Source organism: Agrilus planipennis, unplaced genomic scaffold, assembly GCF_000699045.2.
Source record: "Agrilus planipennis isolate EAB-ADULT unplaced genomic scaffold, Apla_2.0 scaffold28, whole genome shotgun sequence".
NCBI lineage: Eukaryota > Metazoa > Arthropoda > Insecta > Coleoptera > Buprestidae > Agrilus > Agrilus planipennis.
Window position 1 is genome coordinate 824,960 of NW_020438897.1, and position 15,318 is coordinate 840,277.

The following is a 15,318-nucleotide window of genomic DNA, read 5'->3' on the forward strand; positions in this document are numbered from 1 at the left end:
ACCTAACAAGTGTATCGTAAAGTGATTAAATTGAGAAAAGCACCTTTGGAATTACACCCACTTTAGTTCTATTCTATATGGTTCAAGAAATTAAATCTCAACTTTATTTGATTTCGAACTCTGATTTGCGCGAACTAATTACTTTTCACTAGTTACTGGAGAAGTAAATGTGGAACTTGATTGTATGATTAATTTGCATACGTCTCTCCTCGGTTTAAATGTTTAATTAAAATTCAAACAGGTTCCCGTTAACTATATGGAGAATTAGTTAAAATTATTCGAGTGTTATACGCAGATTTCTTGTGCAAATGAAGAAAACTTTGACATCGACGAGATCCTCCAGAGTCTGCATAAGTTTTGAATAGATTCACATTTCATATAGTATTACACTCTAAAGTGAATTGAAGAACTAACTCGCGCTAAACAATTTAAAGTTCTTGATTAGAACTTGTTACTTGATATTAATAATAGAAAATAAGTACCACGCCATAAATCACATACTTACTATATAATTAAAATTAACATCATAAACATGCAACCTCAAAACTTAAACATACTGAATTATTTAAATTTTATATTTCACCGATAATTAATTGACCTCAGTTTTGAACAGTAGATGCGTATATTATATAAGTACTTTTACTAGGTATTTAGATACTTTTACTAGTCCGATTTACCCTCGTTTCACTCAGACAAAACCAGAATAATGGAATATTAGGTAATGCTCCAAAAGATTATATAATTTATAATACAATATACTTAACATAATTTCGCTTACTTCAATCGAATAAAATGAGGTAGATTGCATTAAATGCTTCTTAACGATTTGGAACAAATATCAAAGAAAGAGGGAACATTCGGAATGTATCGTTTCTTACTAAAGATATGAATACGAATTTTTGAACGGCAACTTTGCATTGTATTGCATAATTTATTATTTTTTCTGCTCTGAAACAACCAGAAGGTATATTTTTTTTTATTCCTGCAATCTAATTTCTTCGAAATAGAAAATATCACTATCCCTGCCATTTTCTATGTATCTGTTTCTGCTACGTCTACCGAATTTGAACACAATTTATTTTTCAAAACATAGGCTTTTCATTTTCTCTCTTATACTCATTAAACTTCATCATCATCATCATAAGGTCGTTAGTCCTAAGACTGGACACGCACATCTACTCTTTCCTATTCTGAACTAATTTTCGCATTTCCGTAAAACTAGAACATCCTACATCCTTAACTATTTGCGAACTTCTACCCCTCGTAACTCCTGTTTGTGACTAGACCTTCATGCCTGAGAAGGTGTCCTATCAACCTATCTCGCCTATTTCTTAGTGGCCTTCATAGAGTCCTCTGTCTTCTTATTCTTTCTAATACCTCTTCATTTCTAGCCTTCTCTATCCACGGTATCCTCATCATTCGCTTGTAACACTTCGAACGCTTCTAACCTTTTCTATTCCGCCGCGCCCACTATAAATGTTACGCATCCGTATAATGTGAAAACAAAAATGGAACGAGATGGAAAAAACATGCGGAAACTTTGCCTTCCAGTACCTAACAAATATGGCATAAACACAATCGCTATTCTTGGATAAAGAATAAAGCATGCGTCTAGGTAAAAATTGCTGTAGAACAAATTGTCATATCCTAAAGATTAGTGACAAAGTTGAGTTCTTTCCACTGTTGTTTCGATCTGCCATAGGACATTGATACATAAAATACGTTTCATATTCAATACCACGAGTATATGACCTAAAAGTCAAGTATGGAGTAAGGCTGGCGTAACTCGTCTCGGTAATTTAGGCGATTATTAATTAACTTTTGATATGTTTCAGATGGAGGGGCTGGTGCGGGAAATGCAGGACCCGGAACACGGAGTGCCAGTGCGAAGCCAGAAGCTTTTTCTGACATCTATACCCTCCGCCTTCATGGGTAAGTAGCACGGCTCTAAACGTATGCCTACATGAGAACAACAACAATTAACAATAACATAATTAGTTCTATTCATTTTGGTATAAAACTCATATTATAAGAAAGTCATTTTCATCTTCGTTTAATTTTCTGTATAATCATAATTTTATGCATAAATTTAAAACCGGATTATTTTACAAAAAAAATTCAAATTGCAGAATCTTCTTTTAATAACCGACAACCGTTGCGTCGTAGTATGCTGTATATAAAACTAAAATCTTACATCCCTTATTTCTTCAGATAGCTTTAGCCTGAGAAATTCTGAACTGTTATTAACAACAAATGAGCAAATAAAATCTATCAAATACCAAATGCATACCAACCACCTTAGTTGCAACAATTAAAACGGCAATTGCCTAGTATCTTTTGCTTTTTGAGGAAGGTGCCTACAATTAATTTCAAAAACAGTTATTCGCATAGTTCAATCGTTTTTATCGCATATATTTTGCAAAACCCAAATGATTTTACTACAAACTAAATGCATCTGAAAATATAATATCAAATGGTTTCTTTCTTATAATAACGTAAATCTACAAATTCTATATTTTCAAATACAGGCAGTGTATCGCCATCTAGTGGGTATTTGCTGCTACTAAAGTATTTCAAGCGTTAGGCAAGGCTTTACTAACAATACGGCAGGTATTTCAACTTGTTCAGTAACACCTGGATCAACTTCACTGAGACAAAGCTCACCCTTCTCGTCTTATCAAGTTGTCTGTTATCAACAATTAGTTTTCTATTACAAAGAACATTTTCGGGGTTCTCTTAATGTAGAAAGATGACCTTAAGCAAATGCACGACACCAGCGGAAACCCCAACTAATCCCTACGTACTGAAATAACAGAAACTGTTTTCCATTATCGAGCAAAACTCTTGCAATTTGGCCTAGTTCTGTTGACAAATACTATAAATGCGTTTCTCTTTCTTGATGTGTTCCTTGCGAATTAAATCTTAATTTAATCGCCAGTATCGTGTCGTTAGTAATAAAGTATAGACTTTATTTATGTCTACCATTATTGGCAATAACAAGTCTAATATGGTTCAACAATGAGATGTGACTAATTAAAATGGTAATTTTACAAAAAAGTACATACGAATATATATAAACACATAAATGTAGTTGAAGTGTACCTAAAGGATATTAACTGAGATTTTCTACTTTTAATGAACATGCACTTATCATTAGTTATAAGTATAACAACATACTGTTCCTTCTGTATATAGGTAAGTATAATTACGAGTATTGAACATAAAATTACCATACCTTGATATTTTGATAATAATCATATGTTTAGTTTGCGAGGTGTAATAAGGATTTGCACAGAAAACGTTCTCGGTAAAGAAAAACACACCTAAGGAACATTAAAAGTGTTATTTCTATAACACTGACCTACGTTTAACGCTGCGGTTTTAGCCTTACTAAAAGTAATTAAAAATTCATGCCAGACCTGAGTTCAATTGAAAGGTTTTCTCGCTGAAACTACAAGACAAAAATTTATCGATCCAAAGTTTGCAGTACATTTGTAGAGAAGATGCAATTTTCTTCCTACGTACATCCTTTTACATAGACATGTCACTCGCCAGATGCTTTCAATGTGAATCTAGAGCTCGTTCAATTTCGTTGTCACTAGCTAAAAGGACTCTGATTTTGCAACGGAAGCTTAAACTTTGTGATATGTGAATATTTACGTTGTATATAAAAAAAAGCAAAAGGCATGGTGTTTTCTTTTTACTAAATGCAGAACCAATAATAGTGCAATTTTACACTAGCTTTTTAAAGATAAATTTTAATTAAAAAAAACCACTCCTCAAAATCATTATTTAATGCAGGTATTTTAAATTTAATAAGTCAAAAAAAATACCCATATCTGAAAAATTTAAAAAACATTACCTAGGTAGAATGAGAAATGATTAGCTTATATGTACGTAAATGTGATACACCTGTACTCCATGTGCAGGGTAATATACCAATAACAATATTATGGAAGTATAAACTTATTCATAAAGTTATAAATTTCATTAGACGGGACATTCGAGATTAAAACAAATAAACAATGATCAGTAGTATTACAAAAAGAACTAGCATCTTAAACTTTGAGTCATTTAAAGTAGCGGTTCAGGCAATAAAACTGCCCTTGTTCATGCCTAACTGCAATTACAGCTTTATGGCACCATTCATAATTATGTACTTGTGCCTACAAAGCTCAAAACAGTTTTAAAACTTTCAGAAGGGTGTATTCAAACGAAATAGAACATAACCATCAGTGGCGCAGAAATGTAACAGAATAAATAGATAAACATATGCAAATATCGCAAGTAATTACTGTAATGATCTATTAAATATCAGTATTATGCCTATTTATAATGATTTTTTACGTACCTTTATTAAGAGTCATAAATAAGAGTTGAAAAGTCACTAACATCACTTATTCACGTTTATACGGGCACCGATTGAAATCCACGCTTGCAATTGTTTTAAAAATGGCAAAAATAAAGCACAAGAACAATAAAAGAGTCTCCCTATGAAGGTGTTCATCTACTAAAATATTAATATACGGTATAAAGGTGCGTATACATCCGAGCACGAACACGTCCGAGACAAGCGTCGCGGAGTAGACGATTCGCTTGTAGTAAAGATGGCCGCTCACGAACAAATTGTTGTAACAAACGACTCTTTGTCATGAACTATACGAACTACTTCTCGGGTTTCCGTTCGTTCCGATTCCAGCTCACATTTCAACGTTTACTCGACACGAATGTTTCGCGAAACGAACCGAACGAACACTACCTGCTAAGAGGTGGGCAACACGATTCTGCTGGTTAACCAATTCACAAATTCACACGATTGAATTTTATAAAACGAACCTATTTCCACAATTCGTTCATTTGAAAGACAATGACAAACTTATACCTGTCATTTTAAATATTTAAGTAGCAGGATAGACAACTTACTTTATCGCTGATGTTTATTATTAAAATTATATTAATAAATACATTAGGGCACGGGTCGGCAAACATCGGCTCGCGACACTTTTAAGAAAGCGGAACGGACAGACAGCCAGCGCACGCGCATATGTTACCGGAAACGTATGCAATCCGTCATTGTATACAATTCCTAGGAAATGTATAAAATTCCTAAAATCGCCCGGAAACGTGTGAAATAAATTACATTAGACTCATTTCCTAGGAAATCTATACATTTCCTAAATAGCAATCTGAAATGTATTACAGGAAATATTAAATAGGCAATAATACGGCAGGCTGTTACATCTCCAAACCTAACCTAACCTTACAATAGCATCACAAATGCATATACATCAGGCGATCGCACTAGAACACAGATAACTTTGATTTTTAGTTTACTAACGTGTTTTATTTACAATATCGGAATTTCATACAATTCCTAGGATGTATACATTTCCCAGGATATGTGTGTATTAAAAAATATTTGAAACAATATATTATACATTTCCTAAATAGCCTCCGAATTGTATACATTTCCTAGGAATTGAATACATTACATCTCAACGAACTAAATGTAAAGCTTTAAGGAAAAGGAGACATTGCATTTTCATTACTAAATGGTTTTGAAAATAAATTGCTTCCTTTGGCAGAAAATATGGAGATTCGGACAGCACATTTTTTTCAAACCTTAAAGAATCATCGGGATTGAAACAGTGGCTTCTATTGACACTTCACAAGAACGATTTAATCAATTCAAAAATAATAAGCCTACCTTGGCGTTCATAGCGATTCCTCTCAAAGAAAACGGCTAAAAACTAATTTTTGTTCCATTTAATATCAATGTTGGTTCATTTGAAATCCAATTACTAGATTTAAAAAGCAAAGATTTGTGAAGTTAGAAATCCACGGTTCTAAGTAGTAGTTTAAAAGAGCTTGAAAGGCATAAAAATCTTTTGATATGGCAGCACAAGTGGACAGCTCTAAAACGGATGCATATGCCTGAGACACAAATATTTGATACCTCGAATTGTCTTTCGGAATGCTACGACCAAATAAAAAAAATGGCTTTTGGTGTGCTGCCGATCTTTGCGTCAACATATTCTTGCGAGCAAGTTCTCCATTCTATGAATCTAGTACAGAACAAGCTAAGAAACCAAATAACTAATCAAAAAGGGTCAAGTCTTAAACTAAAAACTACTAGCTATGTGTCGAACTTACCAATACTTTCTAGAGAAATTTAAGGTCTTCTTTATCCGATACAAATTTTATTTAAAATGTAAAAGCCGAATTAAAAATTCGTGGCTCATTGAAATTCACAAAGCAGTATTTTTATTGTCAGTGGCCTTTTCAGCTTAAAAGTTTGCCGACCCACGGATTAGAGCAAGGAACACATTGTTCTATCTTTGTTGCTTTTAGAATAGACGTCAAGTATATTAATAATGTAAAAAATATCTATATTTTAAGTAAAATGGTATATCTAATTGTAAGTAAAATAATGGTTGCGCTCGTAAAGAAGTTGTATACAAAAACATAAAACACTTGCGCCAGTCTATTAATAAAACGCGTTATTTTGTCTTGCAAATGTATATACTTATTTAATATTACAACAGCTACAATTAAGTACTTCCCTACGTAGGTTCTTTTTAAACAAAATAGAATAATGAAAATTTATAATCTGTTTGAAATGTTGAAAACGTGAAATCGTTAAATATACATTGTAGTAAGAAATATTTACGAATTAACGATACGTGACGTTGTAGAATAATTCATTTTAGGAATAACAAGTAATTCATACCATCCAGCATCAACACCGTAAGCAGCTAATTGATTCTTGCGATTCTTTTATCTAATCATTGATGAACGAATTACATCATTATCATAAGATCGTCAGTCATAAGATTGGTTGGACACGTACCTCCACGCTTTCCTATCCCGAGCTAATCTTCGTATTTCCCTAAAACTAGAACAACCCACATCCTTAATGATTTGCGAACAGTAATCTAATCTAGGTCTACTTCTACTCCTCCTAACTCCAGTTTCTGCCTCTAATATGTCTCTGACTAGACCTTCATGCCTGAGAAGGTGTCCTACTTACCTATCTCACCTATTTCTTATTGAATTTCATTGAGTCCTCTGTTCTCTTATTTTTTCTAATACCAATTCATTTCTAACCTTCTCTATCCACGGTATCCTCATCATTCGCCTCTAACACCACATTTCGAACGCTTCTAACCTTTTCTATTCCGCCCCGTACATCGCCGCGCTCCAAACATACACCTTTAACAACCTTTTTCAAATTCCTAAACTAACCTTTCGCGAGCATAGAAGTGACTTCTTTTTATTGAAAGCGATTCGACATTGCCCTATCCTCTGGTTTAGATCCCTATTACTTAACTATTTGCGAACAATAATCTAATCTAGGTCTACCTGTACCCCTCCCAACTCCAATTTCAGCCTTTAATACGTCTCTGACCAAACCTTCATGCCTGAGAAGGTGTCCTACCAGCCTGTCTCGCCAATTTTTTCGTTGCAACTCGTTTGTGGGAACCAAGAACTGAATATTTAAAACAAGCTGCTCTTCTCATATCAGGTCGGCTGATGTAACAAACGCGGCAGTTATCAGCATTTCATTTCAAATTAAAACAACACAGATGAGGCCCTTTGAAGTAACGATGTGAAATGAAGGGAGTCCAAACAGCCCCGGGACAGACCTCATTTCCTCGTTCACGGTAGACGTATTTGTTGCGCCTTGGCTTACCTCGAACGCGTTCAAATTCAAATGTATACGCATCTTTAGATTCTGCTCCCTTATCAATTTGCAACACTCCGCCAAAAGTCAAGTCGCTGCCCTTGTCCCATAAATCATTAGGTAAGGGTCGAATTTCATTTTTCATCCATCGTGATATCTGAAAAATCAAAAAGTCTCTTCCTAGGTCACATGTCCACAGTCGCTGTATCTACTTATTCATTCATATCGTCTACAGCTCGTTAATTTAAAATCAAACATTTATATGAAATCCCCCATTTCTTCGCACAATTAAAACAGTGCTTCGGGCATTTATGAATGAAGTATTTCCACGATAAGAGTTGAAAACTTCGCATTTAAAGTAGAATTTTGTATTGTTTAAAAACTGCCTTGAGCTACTTGCTCCAATAATTTTTATAAAGACTTCGGTTTAAAGCTGATCTCTAGTATGAGCAGGCAATGTGCGAATGGTATAAAATACCAGACTACGTACATGTTACCAACACAAATGTGAACATATACATTCAGTAACATCATTGAGATCTTTCTACAGTCCATTTACTCAACGACATACGGAGGAGTACTATTTTTCATACAGCTGCGTACAAAATATGCTATTATGGATTACATTCACCCCATTACTTGACTACACTTGCAGGACCGTCTCTAGAGTTATGGCCGCCCCGGGCAAACTGTTAAAAAATAGCCTCCCTTTGAAATTTTGGCTTTCATGTATATATAGATGTAAAAAACTTTTTTAAAATTATTATTTATGCAAATATACCTAATATCTACAAACAAAAATTGTCGTACAGTTCAAAATTAAACAAAATAAATATCAATGAAAAATTCAAACAGATTTTCTAGCTTTAATGAACCGCATAACTGATTTTTTGCTTAGTAAATACAAAACCTTGAACCTAAAAAGGTAAATCTGTACCCGGTTCGGCTGCTCTTCCAAAAATGCCGCCCGGGCAATCGCTTGGTCTCCCGGGGTTTTAAGACGACCCTGTACACTTGAAACAATGCAACCTTAAATTTCCGAGCATAACATACATCGTATTTTTGACATTAAATATGCAATCTATTACCACTTCGATTAGATTAGTTCACTACGACTACATACATATGACGATGACGTAAATGTAATCTCCCGATAACTTAACAGAAAGTACATACAGTCTCTTTAATGTGTTGTTTTTCTTCATGCTCTGAATCCGTTATTAGTTAAGTTATAAGTTAAAACATGTACACTTCATTTACTTTCTCTAGCGATGTGCCCCTTCCAATGTCTTGGATGCGCGCTGGCAAAATCGTAGGTAGGGAGAAAAAAGCTCATTATACTCTCGACTCTTGTTCATTAAACATACTTTTTCATACAGTACCCGCCAAAAGTTTTATTCAATCATGAATAGTAGTGGTAGTCGAAAACAAGCGTTAAAGCCTTTTAATATATCTTCAAATACAAATAAACATCCCGTTGATATTTTCAGTAGTAAATGGTACTAATAACAGCACATTTGAGCAATGCAATTGTAGTGGATAAACTGGTCAATTTCTCCGTTCAGTACTGTACGGATTATACGCTCCTCACCGGTTAAGAGTTTCGCCGAGAGTTGTCTCCTTCCTTTTCTGGCCTAGATCTGTTCTTTTCTACTTTGCGCCGGTCAAACTGAAGGTCACATCGCTACAGAAAGTAAACGAAGTATCCCTAACATTTTTTCTTTCACGTGTATACGTATATGAATTACTTTGCCCTGTTTTCAGTACCTATATGTTAAAAGAAGATTGGTGATTTCTCCCATTATTAATACCTTCGGTTTTCTAACTAAAAAAACTATCTATTAGTTACAAAAATAACTAAAACGAATTCTGTCTGCTAAATTGTACCTTTATTATTAAATACCAGAGTGCACTACAAACTTTTGTAATATACCTAAACGAAAAAGTATAGGAATACACATAAGAACTTAAGTGTAGCTTTTTCTACCATGCAATGTCATTATTGCAAATATAAGTAGTCTTTAGAAGAATGTTTACTACTGTACTAGTGTACTAGTGTGTTAAACGAGACCATTGGGAAGTTGAAGGAGCTAGACAAAGGATAATAAAAAGGATTCTAATTTTAATTCACTTCAACTAATTTTTTGTTCGAGGAGGAATCCTTGTTATGATGACGTAAATAACTGCGACAGACGCTTGAATCCTTTTTAAAATTATGAAATGGTATTTATAGTGGTAGAATTGATTACGGTGCCAAAAACAATTTTTGTACATCAAAATAGCATAATCTAAATAAGGAATTACTTAAAGATAAAATAATTCAAGATTCTGTTATTTTAAGTATCATAAGAAAAATTTCCAATTGCATAAAAAGATTGATTGATTGATGAAATTCACTACGCTCTTGTTTTCTTAAACAGTGAAATATATAAAAGTGGTAAAGTTGATTTTAACTTCTTTACAGCGTATATTTCAGTTAACTATGAGTCACCCACGTTACAATGTAATGACTAATATCGCCCTCTATTTGTAATACACAAAGAGGCAAAAGCGACATCAAACAAATTTTAACAATATAACAAAAGACGTATTAGTGGATATTTGAGTTTCTTTTATCCCTTTACGGAATACTTGTTGTTATTGAAGCTCATTTATTTACATTGCGTCGCTACTTATAATTAATGATACCATTTCGTAGTCTTTGTAAAACCAAAAAGCCGTTGTGTTTTTTCTAATTTTCCAACACGCTATAAAAGAATTGTTTGGTATGAATAGGCATAAGCGACATCAAACAAATTTTAACAATATAACAAAAGACGTATTAGTGGATATTTGAGTTTCTTTTATCCCTTTACGGAATACTTGTTGTTATTGAAGCTCATTTATTTACATTGCGTCGCTACTTATAATTAATGATACCATTTCGTAGTCTTTGTAAAACCAAAAAGCCGTTGTGTTTTTTCTAATTTTCCAACACGCTATAAAAGAATTGTTTGGTATGAATAGGCATAAATAATAAACTTCTATTATTAATTTATTTTCTTAAAATAGTAAGTAAACTGAATTGTTGATTGATGAATATCATCGAAATAAGTTGAATTAATTTATATTATACTATAGATACCAAAGGGATATTACCAGGTGTAGTCGCTTTAGTTTAATTTTGCCGATTTTGGATTATAAAGTCAATATTGTAAATCTTTTATTTTATTATTTATTACTGCAACAATAAATTTAGTAGCTAGTACTTGCGGGTTCTTTATAAAATTTGTGTATCTTTGTCTCTATTTAAACAGTTTGTAGAGTTTCTCCCTCATTAAGTTCTTAAGTACCGATTGCTTCATGAATCTTAAATAATATAAGTGACATTCACAGCTAATAAAAGAGAGACACGCTCTACAAACTGTTTAAATAGAGAGAAAGACACACAAATTTTATAAAGTAGCAGTGTTCATTACCTGCGATTAACTGAGAAAAATAGGGCATCTTTTCTTCCGTGTGGTAGGTATACGGGTTCGTAGATTTACTGTTCTACTAATAAATAATAAATTAAAACATTTACAATTTTGACTTTATAATACAAAACCGGCAAAATTAAACTGAAGCGACTAGAGGTATATCTTTCAATAGACTCCAAAAGAAGAAGATATTTAAGAATTTGCCTTTCTATTAAAACGCATATTAAACGAAAGCTTTGAATTCAATAATACATAATGAATCGACTGTCTAAAAGATAACGAATGGTAGTTATTACTACCATGAAGAAAGCGTTCCGGTGCTTTTAATTTAACTTCAACCCTAGGTGTTGACCTAGCTAAAGGGAAACGGAAATGTTAACTTAGCCTTCTTTGTTCATTATACAATTACCAAGTTGAATGAGCATTTAAATTCATTCTGTTCTTTGAGAAATATCTTTTGAAAATTGAAAACTATTATCTTTTAACAAAAGAAACGTTCCAAAATTTTACGATCAAGCTAAGACCTGAGATATTAAAAAAAAAAATGCAACACGCTACTGAAGTGAAACTTCTTCAAACACACAAACATACCGGGGTAGGGGTTAAGGAATTGATTTAATGGTATTATTTTTATATACAACAATCACAGCTTTTTTGTCATTAGACAATACAAACCGGACGATACCGCCGCAACCGCTATGTCCCTGCGTTTTGAGTTGGTAATATTTTCGAAAATATTCATTTAAATTACATGCTGTAAAGAGCTTTATTGATCTATAGTAAATGCACAATGTAATTAAGGTACTTAATTGGATAATGATTAATGCTGTGTTGGTTAAAATCGCTTCGTAAATAAGCCATTATTTCTCGTAAAAAGTAAACGATAAAAAATGGTTATTGTGGGTTATCCCTAAGAGATAGACATATACCATCCAGGACTTTTTTGTAGAACATTTTAAGGTGTTCAATACTGTACTACATTATTCTGATCTATCTCATAGGGTTCAGCCCGCGTTTGCAATGTAAGCGTAAAAAAAATTTACGACATCTCATTACAAGCCTCTAAAATTATCAGTGTTTCTCTACTATATTATGCATGTATTATACATATAAACCTTCCTTTTGAATTACTCTATCTATTAAAAAANAAATTTACGACATCTCATTACAAGCCTCTAAAATTATCAGTGTTTCTCTACTATATTATGCATGTATTATACATATAAACCTTCCTTTTGAATTACTCTATTTATTAAAAAAAAAAACCGCATTAAAATGCGTTGCGTAGTAATAAAGATCCAAGCATACATAGGGACAGACAGCGGGGGAAATGCATTGCATGATTTCGTTACATAGCAACTCACATGAAACGAACTTACTCTACCGTGCGTAAAGAAGTTTCACTTCAAAAAGCGGTAAGAAAACGAGTAAATTTGGCCATTGTGATAAATATAAAATTTGGTCAACACAATTTTAAACTTGATTCATTAAATTTATATTTTAGGTTACGATCTGATAGAATGGCTGATGGAGCGCCTTGGAATAGAAGAATCTGGTATGTTTAATAATAATTAATACTGTAAGACAATGTTTAGTTTTTTTTTGTAACCGCCTATTGTATTCATATGCTTAGTGTCGTATATATATTTCTTTTTCCGCAGAGGCACTCAATCTAGCGAATCAGATGTGTCAATATGGATACTTTTTTCCAGTTAGTGATTCCAAGAACCTGGTTGTTAAGGATGACAGCTCTCTCTATAGGTTTCAGGTACATTTTCCCTCCGTCTTATGTAAACTTTCCTTTGTGCATTGTTCGTTCGAAAGCAATTAGTGAGTTCTCGGAAAACTATATCAAATTCTAAATAAAAAGTTATTTTCCAATGAAATAAATAGCTATATTTTCAAGTAGATACAATAGAAATTCGCAACTTATCCATATATGTATAAGTATCGCTCAGTACATACCTGTACGATAAGTTTTCTTTTTTAATTTTTTTATTACAGTCTGCGTATTATTGGCCATGGCAAAATAAGCCACCCGACAATATTGAATATGCAATTTACCTCGCCAAAAGGACACTTAGGAATAAACAACGGCATGGTTTAGAAGAATATGAACTAGAAAATCTGGGAAATCTGAGGAAAAACTTGGCAAATAAATGGGATTTTATTACTCTGCAGGCGGAGGAACAGGTAAACAAAAGTAACAAATAACAGTTGTAGATAGAATATTTTCAAAATATTCTAGGATAACTGTTGTATCTCATGCCTGAGAAGGTGTCCTACTAGCCTATCTCGCCTATTTCTTATTGAATTCCATTGAGTCCTCTGTTCTCTTATTCTTTCTAATACCTCCTCGTTTCTAATCTTCTCTATCCATGATATCCTCATCATTTGTAACAACAACACTTCGAACGCTTCTAACCTTCTCTTTTCCGCCGCGCTCACTGTCCATGTTTCGCACCCGTACAGCGCCACACTCCAACCGCACCTTTAACAACCTTTTTCAAATTCCTAAACTAACCTTTCGCGAGCATAGAAGTGACTTCTTTTTATTGAAAACGATTCGACATTGCGCTATCCTCTGCATTAGATCTCTACTGCTTAACTATTTGTGAACAATAATAATTTAATCTAGGTCTGCCTCTACCCTTCCCAACTCCAATTTCAGCCTCTAATATGTCTCTGACCAAACTTCAAGCCGGAGAAGGTGTCCTACCACCCTATCTCGCCAATTTTTTCGTAGCAACTCGTTTGTGGGTACCAAGAACTGTTGTATCATTAAAGTGCTTACGAAAACATGTATTTACCATTTTAATCCATTTAATTCTAGTACTGCTTGCTAAAACCAAAAATTGCTTAGGTTGATTATTTTATTGATTAAAAATCAGAAATGCGAAAGTAGTGTATTCTCAAAAAAAAAATCATTAGAAACAGTAGCGGCGCGTATTCTGTCTGTTCTGCAAATTTAAAAAAATAAAGCTACAATTTCAAAATTTGAATTGCCCGAAATGCTTAATTAGTTCGTCATAAAATCACAATGATGTTTTCCATATATTGTCGAAAGTCGTTGCTTTAAATCCGCGTAATCAGAGCCTTCTTTGTGCAAGAATCATTTTAGAATTTCCTGTTACGTTAGTATAATGGGGGGGCATGTCTGCGCATGCGGCTAACTGTATCCGTGAGCTGTTTCTATATCAGCGCCATTACATAATCACATTTAATAAACTCCCTGTATACGTAACAAGTAAAAAAATAGCGTATGCTCAGCAGACAGAGGCTTTACATAGATTCAAATGTTCAGAAGCTAATTATTGATTGCTTATTGTTTAGTGTTCTGCAGCACTTGCGGACAAAATACTAAATTAGATAATTATGATAAATCGATCTTTCTTTAATTAACCAATACTGAGATAAGCTTGATTAATGATTTCACTTATCAAACACTTATCTTATATTAGCTAATAGCTATCAAGGATGGCATTATTTATGCAATTTACAGGTTAAAAGAGCGAAAAGTTACAAGAAGGGTGAAAAAATAGTGACGGATTCACAGGAAAGAGCATACTGGCGTGTCCACAGGCCACCCCCGGGAATAGTTAGCTCCTTAGAACAGTGTCCCGTGCCCACCAGGTGTAGAAATGGGACCAGATTACGAAAGAAAACCATGGACGATTGTAAACGAGAGGTATACAACAAGTTCAACAGTTACTACCACGAAAAAGTGGTTTTAATAATTACATGATTACGTTTCGATTAAAGGTGGAATTACTCAAAAACAGTTTGCTCCGAACCCGCATAAAGACTTCGCAAGCTTTAGAGAACATGGTGCAATATGTTGAAACATTCGCGGAATACGATCCCATGGTGACCGGAATACAGCCATCCAATCCATGGGTCAGCGATGACATCACCTACTGGCAAATGAATAGTCCGTGGTAAGCATTTTTTTTTTTACTTCTTGATCAACTATTTTAACCCACTCAGTATATTTCAAACCAGGAAAAGTCAAGAAGAAAATGGCAAAATATCGCTACGTCTGCAGCTTTTAACGAATAATGGAATATTTTAAAATAGATAAAAATTTACACTGATATTTATAGAATTCAGTGTGTTTTTCTGAAATGGTATCTAGATCTTTAAATTGGTATTATTTTTAGCGAACTTTTTTGCAGA

General features: G+C 33.6%; 1 protein-coding gene across 3 annotated transcripts in view; it reads left to right on the forward strand.

Moving 5' to 3' along the window:
• Positions 1-15,318, forward strand: part of LOC108744561 (regulator of G-protein signaling 11) — an 83,157-nt gene that overhangs the window by 43,057 nt on the left and 24,782 nt on the right. For all 3 annotated transcript variants that reach the window (XM_025973188.1, XM_025973189.1, XM_025973190.1), the window contains exons 2-7: positions 1,836-1,932; positions 12,647-12,697; positions 12,804-12,910; positions 13,147-13,335; positions 14,645-14,830; positions 14,905-15,080. In XM_025973188.1, the coding sequence (XP_025828973.1) occupies positions 1,836-1,932; positions 12,647-12,697; positions 12,804-12,910; positions 13,147-13,335; positions 14,645-14,830; positions 14,905-15,080 (806 nt within the window). The remainder of the gene's footprint in view (positions 1-1,835; positions 1,933-12,646; positions 12,698-12,803; positions 12,911-13,146; positions 13,336-14,644; positions 14,831-14,904; positions 15,081-15,318) is intronic.